Here is a 13,533-nt window from a genome sequence, read left to right as displayed (position 1 = left end):
GAAAAACGTACTGGAAGAAAACAAAAAAAACGTACTAACTAGGTTAGAGTGGATATACTAAGAAGATACAAAAAAAATGTACAAAAAGATGTGCAAAGTGCACAGGTATTGTTGGGAAAATTGTTTAACGTCGAACAATGTGACATGAATTTCTGGTGGGGACTATGCTTTCCATAGAAGGGCTCCCCTCCCCGGGCCGAGATGACACCAAAGCTGAATCCGCCCCCTAAGTACCATTGCCCCCCCCATGTAAAAACCAAGGAGAACAGAGTACAGTTATATAATCATAATACAATCCCCAGGACCCTCCCTCACTCAAGACTATTATTAACCTGTTGTCTATGTCTAGGGAGGGGGGAGAAGGTCACCAAGTCCCAGGGGTAAGAAAACATTGATAACACAACTCCTGATAACGGTTACAAGTATAGCTAACTAGAGCAACATTCCACAATCAGTATCTGAAAGCAAAACATGGAAACATAACATAGCATGTCAGAATAGTGCATTAATTGTTGAAAGGAAATCATCCCCAGACCAAAGATCTCAAGGAGGAGAGAAAGATTCCCGCCCCCTACTGCCCCAGTGATGAGTGGCCCTCGGCGGATGTTGGGATAACCCACCAGAGGCCTCCACTGGAATAGTAGGCCAGTCCATAATTTCAATTCGAGGGAGGTTCAAGGTTGATGTAAATGATGCAATGTCCGATGGGGACCTGAGGATATGCATGCGGCCTGCATGAAGGACCTGCAAATAGAATGGAAACCCCCAGCTATATAGCAAGTTATGATCTCAAAGCAAATCCAAAATTAGGTGGGACAGGTCCGGTAGGATTAGAATGTTTGATCCTTGGAATAGAGCAGGGGATCCATCTCTGAGCCTCTGCAGGATGGCTTCTTTTTGTACATAGTGATGAATGCGGCATGTCACGTCCCGTGAATGGTCCGGGACAGATGCTCTGGGGCCAAGTGCTCTGTGAGCTCTGTCCAATTCAATCTCCTCAGGAGGCTCACCCAGAATTCTGTTGAAAATGTGTTGCAATGTATGAGAAAGATCTTTAGATTCTACTGACTCAGGTAGACCCCGTATCCTCAGATTATTGTGCCTTCCCCTTTTTTCTGCATCATCCTGAGCTTCTATCAGGTAGTGAAGCTGACTGGAGTATATGTCTAGTGACTTCTGATGAGAAAGCATCTTCCTTTCAATATCTTGGATTCTTTTAGTATGGTCCTGGACCTGAGTAGTTGCTTCACTTCAGTGCGCAGAGTATTCAATTCTCACCTGCAAGCCATCACCAGCCGTGTTATATCTCCATGTCTTCTCTTGTAGGAATAGCTGAGTTACCTCTGCTATAACTCCTGAGGCATGGATGGCAGAGGAATGTGTGTCCCTTCCCCTGGGATGAGCAGGAGAGGCAGCAGTCTCCTCCAAAGGAGAATTAGCTCCTGCTGCACTGCTGGGGATTGTAGTGCACACTAGTGAACGTGTGGGGGGAGGCAGCTCCTCCGAACACCCTTTCTGCATCCAGGTCTCATTAAGAGATAAACCCCACCCAGAGTTTGCATGCAATGTCTCGAGTCTGGCTAGGATGGCTAGCTGCCATCAGCGTACCTTCTGCATCTGCATCCATGTCTGTGCTCTGCCAGTCCTGGTTAGGCCTGTTTCACACATCAGTTTTTTGAAATCCGTCAAAATCCGCCGTTGTGCAAAAAAAACGGATCCGCCATTTTGCTTGGCGGATCCGTTTTTTTTTCCCATTGAGTTGCATTACCGGCGGATATTAACGGATGGCCATCCGTTCGATCCGTTTTTTTGCGGATCCGCCAAAATTTTGGCGTCCGCCGACATGCCTGAACGGACCATGCAACGTTTTTTCGGCGGCCGGATCCGCATTTGACATTGCGCATGCCCGGAGGATTTGCCTCGCTCGGAAATTTAACCCTAAACTCTGTTCTGGCGGCGAAAAAATTCTCTCTCTCTCTCGGCAGCGGTTCCTTTAAAATTCTTCCTTCAACGGATCCGTTAAAATAACAGTCCGGTGACAAACGTTGTCATCAGTCCAAGAACGGATCCGTTGACCGCCATTTTAGCGGATTTTAACTGAAGCAAAAAACTGATGTGTGAAACAGGCCTTATCATTCATGGTGAAGGGAGACTACAGCCCATCCCCCTGTGCTGTGCTTTCTGGCTGCTTAGATGACCCCCTTGTTTTAACTTCTGCAGCACGGAGTGATGTTATGGGAGCTGGAGTCTGTACAAGATCACCCTCTCCTTCTCTGGCTCTCACCTCACTCCCACAAAGGCTGCATAGCTGGAGGGGCCGGCGGCCATGTTTGTGCTCCCCTTGCTTGCCAGGGTTCCCAGAAGAAAGTTCTGTATGCCTCTGTTGCTGGATGAGAGGCTCTTAGATCTGCCACAGGCTAATCTACCCTTCCTCTTGCAGCTCATATTTTGAGTAAAACGCCCCAGGGAGTTCATGAACGGCTGATTCTCGGCCGGGAGAAGAGAGTTGAGGTGAAGTGTGTCCCCACTCCTCCATAGCCAGGCCACGTCCCCCCTGATTAGATATTGTGCAGGGCTTTGCGTTAGGAGAGAGTGTGGCTATGTGGAGTGGGTGTGGCTTGATAAGCATACATACATACATACACACACTCAGGTATATATATATATATATATATATATATATATATATATATAGGTCGCCCTCCCAGGGCTGGTGAGGAACTCGGTACCGGGCCCGCGGATCTCCAAGAGGGGGTTTTGTCACGGCAGCTATGACCCAGTCCATGGCCCTGGGCGCCCATTGTAGACAGCGGAAATGTTCATTGCACGTGTGGGCAATGGTTGAAAGTTGGTATAGGAATGATTTGTGACGCCACCTGTGGTGTTCGGCAAGACAGGTGTTAAGCCGACGCTGCGAACAGATCCTCTGGGACAGATGGTGCAGTGCAGCAATGATGTTGTGGCCCTCCACAGGTAGGGCCGTAGTCCCAGGGCAGTGTAGGTGAGGAGATAGAAAGGAGACGTAGATGGTGCAGTGCCAGGCACAGAGATGTAGCAGTGCAGAGTGTGACCGTAGGAATAAGCGGAGGACACCAGGGCATGTAGTTCCAAAGCTTTACTCACAGTCTGTTGTGCATACAGGTGCCTGCATCCGTGCCTTGTCCTCCGGGTCAGGGGCTCAGCCAACCTCCAGGCAAGATGAAGTACTCCCTTCTAACACTCCGCCAACATATGCCTTTTCTGAACGTCTCCCTTTTTGCGCCTATAGTGAAGTACTCTCAGTACTGAGTTACACTGGAGTTCCTCCTGTCAGATGTTCCTGTGAACTCTACTTGTACGGCAGACAGCTGTAGCCTGCTTCGGGGACTCCTTGTTACTAAGTCCCGACACTCACGTTGCTGTTGTGCCCCCAAGTCTTGTGTGGGAATAAAGTGGTGACAACTTTTTATTCCTCCGGTGTCTGCTGCAGGACTATTAGTATCCATACAACCTCGGGGACCAGACCCCGGCCTTGTGCTGTGAACTTGGGAAGGGTTCTGCTCTAACCCTAATCCTCAGTCCTCCTCTTCTCCTTACGTTCCGTTCAAATATATCTATCTTATAAAGAGTCAGGCTTTCCATCAATGTCTCCTTCCTGTGCCAGCAGACCCAGGTCACTGAGGTCCGCTGCAGCACTTCCTTCCATCCATCCCACTCCGGGGATCTTCTCTCTCCTTCTGACCCCATCAGACTGACTAAATCCTAAACTCTTCCCAATCTGTGGCGACTGAACCCTCAGGGGCGCCACACACTATATATATATATATATATATATATATATATATATATATATATAAATATATGTTTGGTTTAATTATTTTGTTTGCATTCTTTGTTTCCATTGTTAGTACACTGATGAAGGTCACTGTTTGACCGAAACGTCTGGATACTGTACTACAGTTTTGACTGCATTAAAATTACCTAATATATCTTCAAAAGTTGAGCGGGAAGGAAGGCATTCAGCCGAACTCTGTCACACCTTCTTAGACACCGTTTTTGCTTTTGGCAGCAGCAAGTGGTGAAACTGCCAGGGTTTTTGTTGCAGCTGCCCCTGTGCTGTCCCTGTGGTATACATCTATGTTCTGGGGCCCAAAAGGGTTAAAAAAAAATTAAAACAATTGTTCATTGTGTGAAAAAAATAAAATGTGTCTTCGGCTTATTCCATTTTTTTTCTTTTTACAAGAATTGTCGGTGCCAATTTTCTTCAGAAACATTTTAACATCTGCTTTTTTTCTGGTGTTTTTCTTGTAATATAGGAAAGTCTAAGGCCAGAAATAAATCCCATAAGACACTGTACATGGAGACTTTGGGATCAGATAATTTCTGTTCTTGGTGTTTGTGGAAACAAAGAAGCTTTTATAAAAGCCTCAAACTTCTGTGTGTGACTCAGAGCTGAGATCTAACGTGATAGAAGATTACAGTGCGGGGAAGACGGGAAACCTTCATATAGACGGCCGGTGGGGATGGAGTCAGTGACCGACTCTGGACAAATATGTTTCTAGAGCCGTAGTAGAAGGTGAAGATGTCGTCCTCACCATGAAGTAGTTATTTCTCCTGTCCCGTGTAATGAATATCTCCTGCAGTATTGCTAATGCCGATTCCAGTGTCGGTAAATGAGACGAGAATTAGCGTTATGGAAGATGAGTCTATGAGAAACGTATTCAGCTGCCGACTCCGAGGGAGAAACTGCTTGTTGTCTGTGGCCTAAATATATAGGTTTTATTAGTAGATGTAAAGAGGAAAACTAAATACTGTAAAATAATAAATCTCCTCATATGTTTCCCTTATTATCTCCAGTAATTGTATTATTACACAGGATTTTTATGATGTTACATCGGCTCATCTTCTCATTCAGGTCTCTACAATATCGGATCCTCTCAGTGAAGATATTCTACATAAGAGAATTTTCCTGATTTACCCATCAAAGATGGATATGGACAGAGACAAGATGGCGGAGAGGATATTACACCTCACCCTAGAGATCCTCTTCCGGCTTACTGGAGAGGTGAGAGATTCTGATGACCTCACATTACATCATTCTTATCTATGGGAATAACAGATGGACAGAACTGGAGAGGTGAGGACTCTGGAAATGTCTGTAGTGAGATTTATTAATGTGTCTCTCCATAACCAGGATTACACAGTAGTGAAGAAGACCTCTAGTGAGCGCTGCCAGGACCCTGTGTCTGAGGGATGGGGAAGACCCCTGAGCCCAATCACGGGGCTTCCACCACATCCCCTGATACATGAGGACATGGATGACCATATGATCCTAGAACTCATCTACAAGATGATTGAGCTGCTGACTGGAGAGGTGACACTGCTAGGAATGCTGGGACATTATACAGTAACACTATGAAGGGATCAGGGGATGACGTTATCATTGTATGTGTCAGGTTCCTATAAGGTGTCAGGATGTCTCCGTCTATTTCTCCATGGAGGAGTGGGAGTATTTAGAAGGACACAGAGATCTGTATAAGGACGTCATGATGGAGGGTCCCCAGCCCCTCACATCACCAGGTAATAGACAGGACTAAATACACACGGCCTATAATTATCTGTATGTAAAGAATGAATTCAGTCCCTGTATGTGTTTCCTCCAGGTCTATCCAGTAAGAGGACAACACCAGAGAGATGTCCCCGTCCTCTACTTCCACAGGACTGTAAACAAGAAGATCCCAATGTTCCTCAGGATCATCAGGTAGATGGAGAGAAGGTGTCATGAGATCTCCCCTATGATGTGTAGATGGCTGTGAAGGTCTTGTGCTCAGTCTTGTTTTATCCGCCAGTATTATATGTTTTATACTTGTATAATGAGAACGGTGGAGATGGCAGGATTAGAGCTGATCATAAATGTGACTTCTCCAACTGTCTGTGACTTTTATAATATTTGTTGCAGGGTGAAGATCTGTCTCATATTAATACTGAGTGGTGTAAAGAGGAGATTCACACATATGACTACCCAGGTGAGTAGTAACTAGTGATGAGCAAACATGCTCGCTTCTACTCGTTACTCGCCCGAGTATCACTGTACTCGGTGTACTCGGCGAGCACCGAGCATTTCCGAGATTACTCGGCGGGAGCTCGGGTCTCCACCCAGCATTTTTGGCGATCTTTAGAGACCCAATCACCATGCAGGGATTGTCTGCCAGGCACTGTAACGCCGCAGCCATCTTTGTTGTGGTCTTTGTTGTGGTCTTGCAGTGATTGTCTGGCCGCACAACATCATCAGGGGTATAGGAGGCCAGACGCCGCCCTGCTTGGCGCATTCAACTTTAGATAGTGTAGGGAGAGCTACTGCCGAGATAGGGTCAGATTTTGGGATTTATTTCAGTGTGGGGGCTACCATCCTGAAGTACTCAAGTCCAGCTAACCCAACAGTCCTTCTAAGGACTAATTCTGGAGTATATAGGTTGCAGTGTTAAGTAGGCACGGGATTGTACATCGTTCTAAACATATAAGTGCAAGGCCTACAGGCAATGTATGTGTGTATGTAGACATCATTGCATACATCAAGAGGGTCCATTCCATTACTGTCTGCTGCTGCTGCTGCTACCTATAGCATATATTGACTGCATATACCTAGCCCCAGGTCTAATTGGCTAGGAATTTTTTTTTTGCCAGGTTCATAGAGCTTATTTTATTGCAATTTATTGTTTTTTGACACTGCACAATACAGCCAGATCCTTTTCCTAGCACAGCATGAAAATCGAGCAATTCTAAAGGGGTCCCAAAAATCACTTTTGAGTGCGCAGAGAAATCTTTCATTTTTATGTGGTACGGTAGATTAGAATTTTTTTTTGAGTGTCTCACACAATTTCTTGACACCATTTTGCTGAACCCCCCCAAAAATTCATACAGGCCACATATTTTACAGTGTGGTATATCTGTGACACGCCTCATAAATCGGTGTGCTAAAGATTTGTGCATTTTAGGCCTAAAATCCATATTTTTGCTGTCTCACTCTAGTTATATACAGCACTATTTTACATTAAAAAATATACAGGCGTCATATTTGGCAGTGTGGTATCTCCATGCCAGGCCTCATATATCTGTATAATCCAAGTTTGGCCATTTTAGGCCTGTATTCCAGTGTTTTCCTGTTTGTCACTCTAGTTATATACAGCGCAATTTAGCATAAAAAAGAAAAAAATACTGGCAGTGTGGAATCTCCGCGCCAGGCCTCATATATCTGCGTTGGCCATTTTAGGCCGGTATTCTAGTTTTTTCTGTCTGTCACTCTAGTTATATACAGCACTATTTAGCATAAAAAAGAAAAAAATACAGGCCCCATATTTGGCAGTGTGGTATCTCCGTGAAAGGCCTCATATCTTTGTGCTCTATGTTTGGGCATTTTAGGCCGGTATTGCATTTTTTTGCTGTCTGTCACTCGTTATATGCAGCAAAATTTTGCATTTATAAAAAAAACAGGCCACATATTTGGCAGTGTGGTATCTCTGTGCCACGCCTCATATATCTGTGCAAACAATTTGGCCATTTTAGGCCTACATATTCTATTGTTTTTGCAGTCTGTTAACGTACTCATTGACACCAATTTGATAACCAAAAAATCATTTTTTCACTACTGTCCAGATAGGTTAAAGTGTGGTTGTCCCGCACACGTATCACATACAAGTTTGCTCCCAATTCAGCCATTTGTAGTTAAGGTGTATGATATTCTAGGCCATTTACAATGGACAAGGCGCGTGGCAAGGGAGGGGGAAGTGGGCATGATGGTGATGGTGCATGCCGAGGCCTTGGGCAAGCTTAAATTGAGCCACCAAAAAGACCCACAACTTCTCGCTGAACCTTAGTGTCCGAAGTCCTAAGGGACTGCAGCAGGATAGCACTATTGAAGCCAGAGCAGTGTGAAAAGGTTGATGGTTGGGTAGCGGCTAATACTTCCAGTTACTTATCCACCACCACCAGCAACCTGTCTTCCATACGGTCAAGTCTGAGTAGCCGTGAATTTGGACCACATATTCCTCACCCTGATCCTCTTTCCTCCCACCATGCTGAGTGCCCTGAGACAACTGATCCCACACTCGGACACTACAAAGAGCTGTTCAGTTTTCCATTTATAGATTTGTGCCTCTCACCTGGTCCACTGGAACCAGGGCAAGATGAGATTCCATGCAGCGATGCACAAATATTTGAGCAGCCACGGTGACAAGAGGTGGACAATGATGAGACACAATTGCCGGAAAGTCAGGAGGAGGAGCAGGGTGCAGAAGTGGAAGATGAGGTGGTGGATGATATAGTAACTGACCCAATCTGGCAGGAGGACATGCAGAGCGAGGACAGCAGCACACAGGAGGAGGCAGCACCCCTTCAGCCAGGGAGAAGCAGTGTGGTGGCTGCAGACACACGGCATGCAAACCGTTCCCTGTAACACCAACATGATGGAAGTTGCCTGTCCAAATGTTAGGTCTTCCCGAGTCTGGTTATTTTTGAAAGACTCTGCTGATAATCCAAACAGGCCATTTGCAACACCTGTCATGCCAGCATCAGCAGGGGTAGCAAAACTACTAGCCTTACCACCACCAGCCTGATCAGACACGTAGCAACAAAGCCCCCGAATTTGTGGGCCCAACCCCAGGCTCCAGGAACAGTGTCTGCAGATGACACCACTGCTTCTTCCACTTTTGTTTGTGCAAGCCAATACCCTGTCCACGGTGCATGCAAAGATGTCTCCTGCCCTGCACCTGCCATTGCCCACAGTCAAATAGCACCATCATCAAGCACGTCCATGTCCTTGTTCCAGCGCAGCCTCCAGTTGTTCATACCCCAGTCATTGGAATGTAAGCGTAAATACGCAGCCATAGCCCCACAGGCCACAGTACTAGATTCACACATATCTCGTCTGCTTTCGCTCAAAATGTTGCCTTTTAGGCTCGTGGAGACGGAAGCTTTCTGCAACCTGATGGCGGAGGCCGTCTCAAGGTACTCGGTCCCCAGCCGCCACTATTTCTCCCACTGTGCCGTACCGACATTACACAAGCACGTGTCCCACAACATTACCCGTGCCCTCAACAAAGCAGTTACTGAGAAAGTACACCTAACCACGGACACGTGGACAAGTGCTTGTGGCCAGGGAAAGTACATCTCACTGACAGCACACTGGGTTAACATAGTGGAAGCCGGGACCCAGACAGAACTTGGGATGGAACGCGCCCTCCCGACGCCAAGGATTGTGGACCCTACGTCAATCAGGGTTGCCCCCAGTTCTTGCACCTCCTCCTCTTCAGCCTCCATCTCCGAAATAAGCACATCAGTCACAAGCTGGAAGCACTGCCAAAGCCAAGCGGCAACAGGCTGTGCCGAAGCTAATTTGCTTAGGTGACAAACCGCACAATGTTGAAGAGTTGTTGGCAGCTCTGAAAAAGCAGGGAGATGTGTGGCTGACACCGCTGAATCTCCAGCCAGGCATGGTTGTGTGTGACAATGGCTGGAACCTGGCGGCTGCTCTGAGACGAGGCGAACTGACACGCGTACCATGCCTGGCCCATGTGCTGAAGCTGCAGGATCTGCTGGTGAAAGTACGCCGCCTGTGTGCCCATTTTAGAAAGTCAGCTACAGCTTCAGCCGCCCTTGCCGTGCTTCAGCAGTGATTGCAGATTCTGGCTCACCGACTGGTGTGTGATGTCCCCATGCATTGGAACTCTACACTGCATATGTTGGAAAGGATTTGTGTGCAGAAGAGGGCAGTTGTTGAATACCAGCATCAACAAGGCTTTCATTATTCAGGTTTGACTCCACACATAAGACCTCACATGGATGTCAGACATATGTAACATCCTCCAAAACTTTGAGTAGTCCACCAAGCTGGTGAGCGGAGATGATGCCATAATTAGTGTCTCCATCCTGCTTCTCTGCATTCTGAAAAGCTCTCTGTTCACAATGAAAGAGGATGCATTGCAGGTGGAGCATGAGGACATGAATCAAGGAACCATATGTCATGATCCCAGTGCAGGTTTTGACCTGCATGTCAGGGGTTAATGTCTTGAGCTCAGTGAAGGCTTTGACCTGCACACCTGGGGTTAATTATTGTGGCCTCTCTTTGGTTCAGGCAGAGCTTTTTATTGCCCTGAGATACTCCAATCCGTGTCAGTTATACTTTTGCCTTTGGCCGAGTGTTGTGACCCCTGTGTGCCTGTTCGTTGTCTTATAGCTTGCTTATATGGTTCTGATCCAGTTCTGTCCCCCGTTGTGAGTTTGCCTGTTGATTCTGTACTGTATATCTGCTTCTCTGGTTTCTGACTTCTTGGCTACGTCTTGACAATCCATTCTGTCTTGTCCTTTGGTAATTGTCGTGCTATCTCATGCTTTAACCCCGGCCTGATCTGTTTTTTTTCCCTGTCTATGCCAATTAGTAACTTTGTTCTGTAGTTACCATTCTAGGAGTTTTCCTGCAGCTCCTAGCTCTCGGGAGTTTAGGCCACGCCCCCAGCAGTCACATGTTTCAGGTCCTGCGGGTCTGAAGCACGCATCTTCTCTGCTGCTGCCCGCTCCACAGGTATCTCTGAGCACAGGTTGTCTTACTCAGGACACGCGCACTGGCTCAGTGAGCAAGTGCAGTGCGGTGTTCCTGACATTATAACTGACCGTGAACTTTTTTTTCTCTCCTCACTTCTGCAGCATGGACCCAATGCATGCCTTATCTGAGCAGGTGAAACGCTTGACTCAGTCGCTGCAGAAGCTAAGTTTGGAACACAAAGCTCTGGCCGAGTCCCAATGGCACATTGCGGACTCGGTTCAGGGGGTGCTTTCCGCAGGCTTTCAGCAGGTGTGAAATAGAGATGTCATTTTAGTCCCACCCGAATCCCTGGTTAAGTTAGCAGATACGTTTGCTGGTGACAAAAATGAATTTAGAGCATTTAAAGAGGGCTGTAAGCTCTTTTTCTCCTTGAGACCCCGCTCCTCTGGGGATGAGAAACAGAGGGTGGGGGTAGTTATGTCCCTCCTTAGGGGGTCCCCACAAGCCTGGGCATTTTCTCTTTCCTCTTCTGCCACAGAGAGAATGACTGTGGATGCGTTTTTTGAGGCCTTAGGGCTTATTAATGATGAGCTAGATAGAGTGCGTTTGGCTGAGGACAAGGTGATGAGTGTCTGTCAGGGGAAGCACTCAGCCGAGTGGTTCTGTTCTGAATTTAGGCGTTGGGCAGCTGAGGTCTCTTGGAGTGATGCCGCCCTTCGGGGGCTGTTCCGTAGAGGCCTGTGTGAATGTATGAAGGATGCCCTGGCACTCCATCCACCACCTGACTCCCTGGAGGATGCCATGACCCAAGCGGTTCGCATGGATTGCAGACTGCGGGCAAGAGGTGTTATGCAACTTGAAACATCATTATTCTCCAGTGGAGTTGAGACCCGGACTCCTCCGGTGGCTATGGAGGTGAGCGCTGTCACCTGTGATGAGAAGGAAAGAAGACGCCGCCGGAAGAAGCAGTTGTGCTTCTATTGTGGGGAATCTGGACATTGTCCGTCATCCTCCAAGGTGGCGGGAAACGACTAGATCTGGGTAGTAGTCGAGGAGGCTACCCAAACTTCAGGTACCTTTTTCCTCACTTGCAAAAATTGTGCTTCGGGTGGAACTGGAACTTGGTGATGGTCCTGTTCAGACTACCGCCTTTGTTGACTGTGGCTCTGCTGTTAACCTGATTGATGCCTGGATTATGACTCTTAATAAGATAGGGACAGTCAGGCTTCAGGATCCTGTTAAACTTATGGCAATTAACTCGTCCTCTCTTACCTGGGGACGGTATCTGTTTCAGGTCTGAACTCTTTTCTCTGAAAGTGGGTTCCACTCATGTGGAAAAATTAACTTGTCTTGTTTTAGATAACTTGCCTGAAGGACTGGTACTGGGGATGCCTTGGCTACAACGCCATAATCCTACCATTGATTGGGTGATGGGGGAGATCACTCAATGGGGATGTAAAGATAAGTGTTGTAAACTGGGGCCTTTTGTTAACTCTGTTAAAACCGTATCTGTGTCGTCTGTCGGTCTGGAAGGTATTCCGGAGTACCTGAAGGATTTCCAAGATGCATTTTCCGAAAGTGAGGCTGAGGCGCTGCCACCACATAGACCCTACGATTGTGCCATTGATTTAGTACCCAGAGCCAAGTTACCTAAGGCTCGATTGTTCAATTTGTCTGGGCCTGAGCGCCAAGCCATGAAGGAGTACATAGCTGAGAGTCTCCGCAAAGGACATATCAGGCCTTCTGTGTCACCTGTGGCAGCAGGATTCTTCTTTGTGAAGAAGAAAGATGGTGGTTTGCGGCCGTGCCTCAACTTTTGGGAACTTAACAAGATAACGGTTAGGAACACTTATCCACTTCCCCTCATCCCAGACCTATGTAGCCAGTTATCTGGGGCCCAATGGTTCTCCAAATTAGATCTCCGGGTGGCCTACAACCTGATAAGGGTTCGGGAAGGGGACGAGTGGAAAACTGCGCTCCTCACATCTGAGGGACTCTTTGAAAACCTGGTTATGCCCTTTGGGTTAACTAATGCCCCCGCTATTTTCCAGAACTTTATCAATGTTGTGTTTTCAGACCTGATAGGCCGTTTTGTTATCATTTATTTGGATGACATTTTGGTGTATTCCCCGGACAGTCAGTCTCACTTACAACATCTACAGACAGTTCTCCAGAGACTCAGGGAGAACCACCTGTTTACTAAATTGGAAAAATGTTTGTTTTTCGTACAGGAACTGTCTTTTTTGGGGCTGATTGTATCTTGTGAGGGGTTTCATATGGACCCTAAGAAGGTGCTGGCGATCGCAGACTGGGTTCAGCCTCATGATCTCAAGGGGCTCCAGCGCTTCTTGGGATTTGCAAACTATTAGCGAAGATTCATTAAAGGTTTCTCTCAAGTGGTTAAACCACTCACAGATCTTACCCAGAAGGGGGCTGATGTAAAAAATTGGTCGGAACTCGCTAAAGAGTCCTTCTCAGCTCTTAAGAAATGTTTCATGTCCGCCCCGGTGTTGGTCCAGCCAGACCCGTCCAAACCATTTATTGTGGAGGTGGATGCAGAGTTGGTGGGATTATCGTTTTTTGATCCCACCATTACAGACAATGAAAAGTTGTTAATGGCTAATAAATTGCTCAGTAGCACAGATGAACCATCAGAGCACGCTAACCTACATGCGTTGATAATTTTACATAGTTATCTAATCTATTCTAGAGCTTTTGTTAAAGTAGTTTTTGAAACGTCAGAATATAATGCTCGGCATTTGCTTACAACTTGCAGGACATATTGCTTTTGTTCTTCATCTTTTGTCAGAAGGTCGTTAAAGTCGGTTACTTCCTACCTCTTTTAATTTTTCTTTCCTAACTTTTGGATTTACAACCCTAGCGTGCTCTGATGGTTCATCTGTGCTACTGAGCAATTTATTAGCCATTAACAACTTTTCATTGTCTGTAATGGTGGGATCAAAAAACGATAATCCCACCAACTCTGCATTCAAATACCACAAATGGTTCGAAAATTT

General features: G+C 46.6%; 2 protein-coding genes across 2 annotated transcripts in view; both read left to right on the top strand.

The window, feature by feature from the left end:
- LOC141047277 (uncharacterized) overlaps positions 1-13,533 on the top strand; it is a 1,035,999-nt gene that overhangs the window by 274,878 nt on the left and 747,588 nt on the right. The window lies entirely within an intron of this gene.
- Positions 4,897-13,533, top strand: part of LOC141047307 (uncharacterized) — a 28,783-nt gene continuing 20,146 nt past the window's right edge. The window contains exons 1-5 of the mRNA XM_073542367.1: positions 4,897-5,044; positions 5,174-5,353; positions 5,436-5,559; positions 5,643-5,740; positions 5,939-6,005. Of these exons, the coding sequence (XP_073398468.1) occupies positions 4,967-5,044; positions 5,174-5,353; positions 5,436-5,559; positions 5,643-5,740; positions 5,939-6,005 (547 nt within the window). The 5' untranslated portion in view covers positions 4,897-4,966. The remainder of the gene's footprint in view (positions 5,045-5,173; positions 5,354-5,435; positions 5,560-5,642; positions 5,741-5,938; positions 6,006-13,533) is intronic.

Source organism: Dendrobates tinctorius, unplaced genomic scaffold (genome assembly GCF_039654945.1).
Source record: "Dendrobates tinctorius isolate UK_male_01 unplaced genomic scaffold, ASM3965494v1 ptg000126l, whole genome shotgun sequence".
In the NCBI taxonomy this organism is placed as follows: Eukaryota; Metazoa; Chordata; class Amphibia; order Anura; family Dendrobatidae; genus Dendrobates; species Dendrobates tinctorius.
This window is presented reverse-complemented; position numbering and strand designations above follow the sequence as displayed.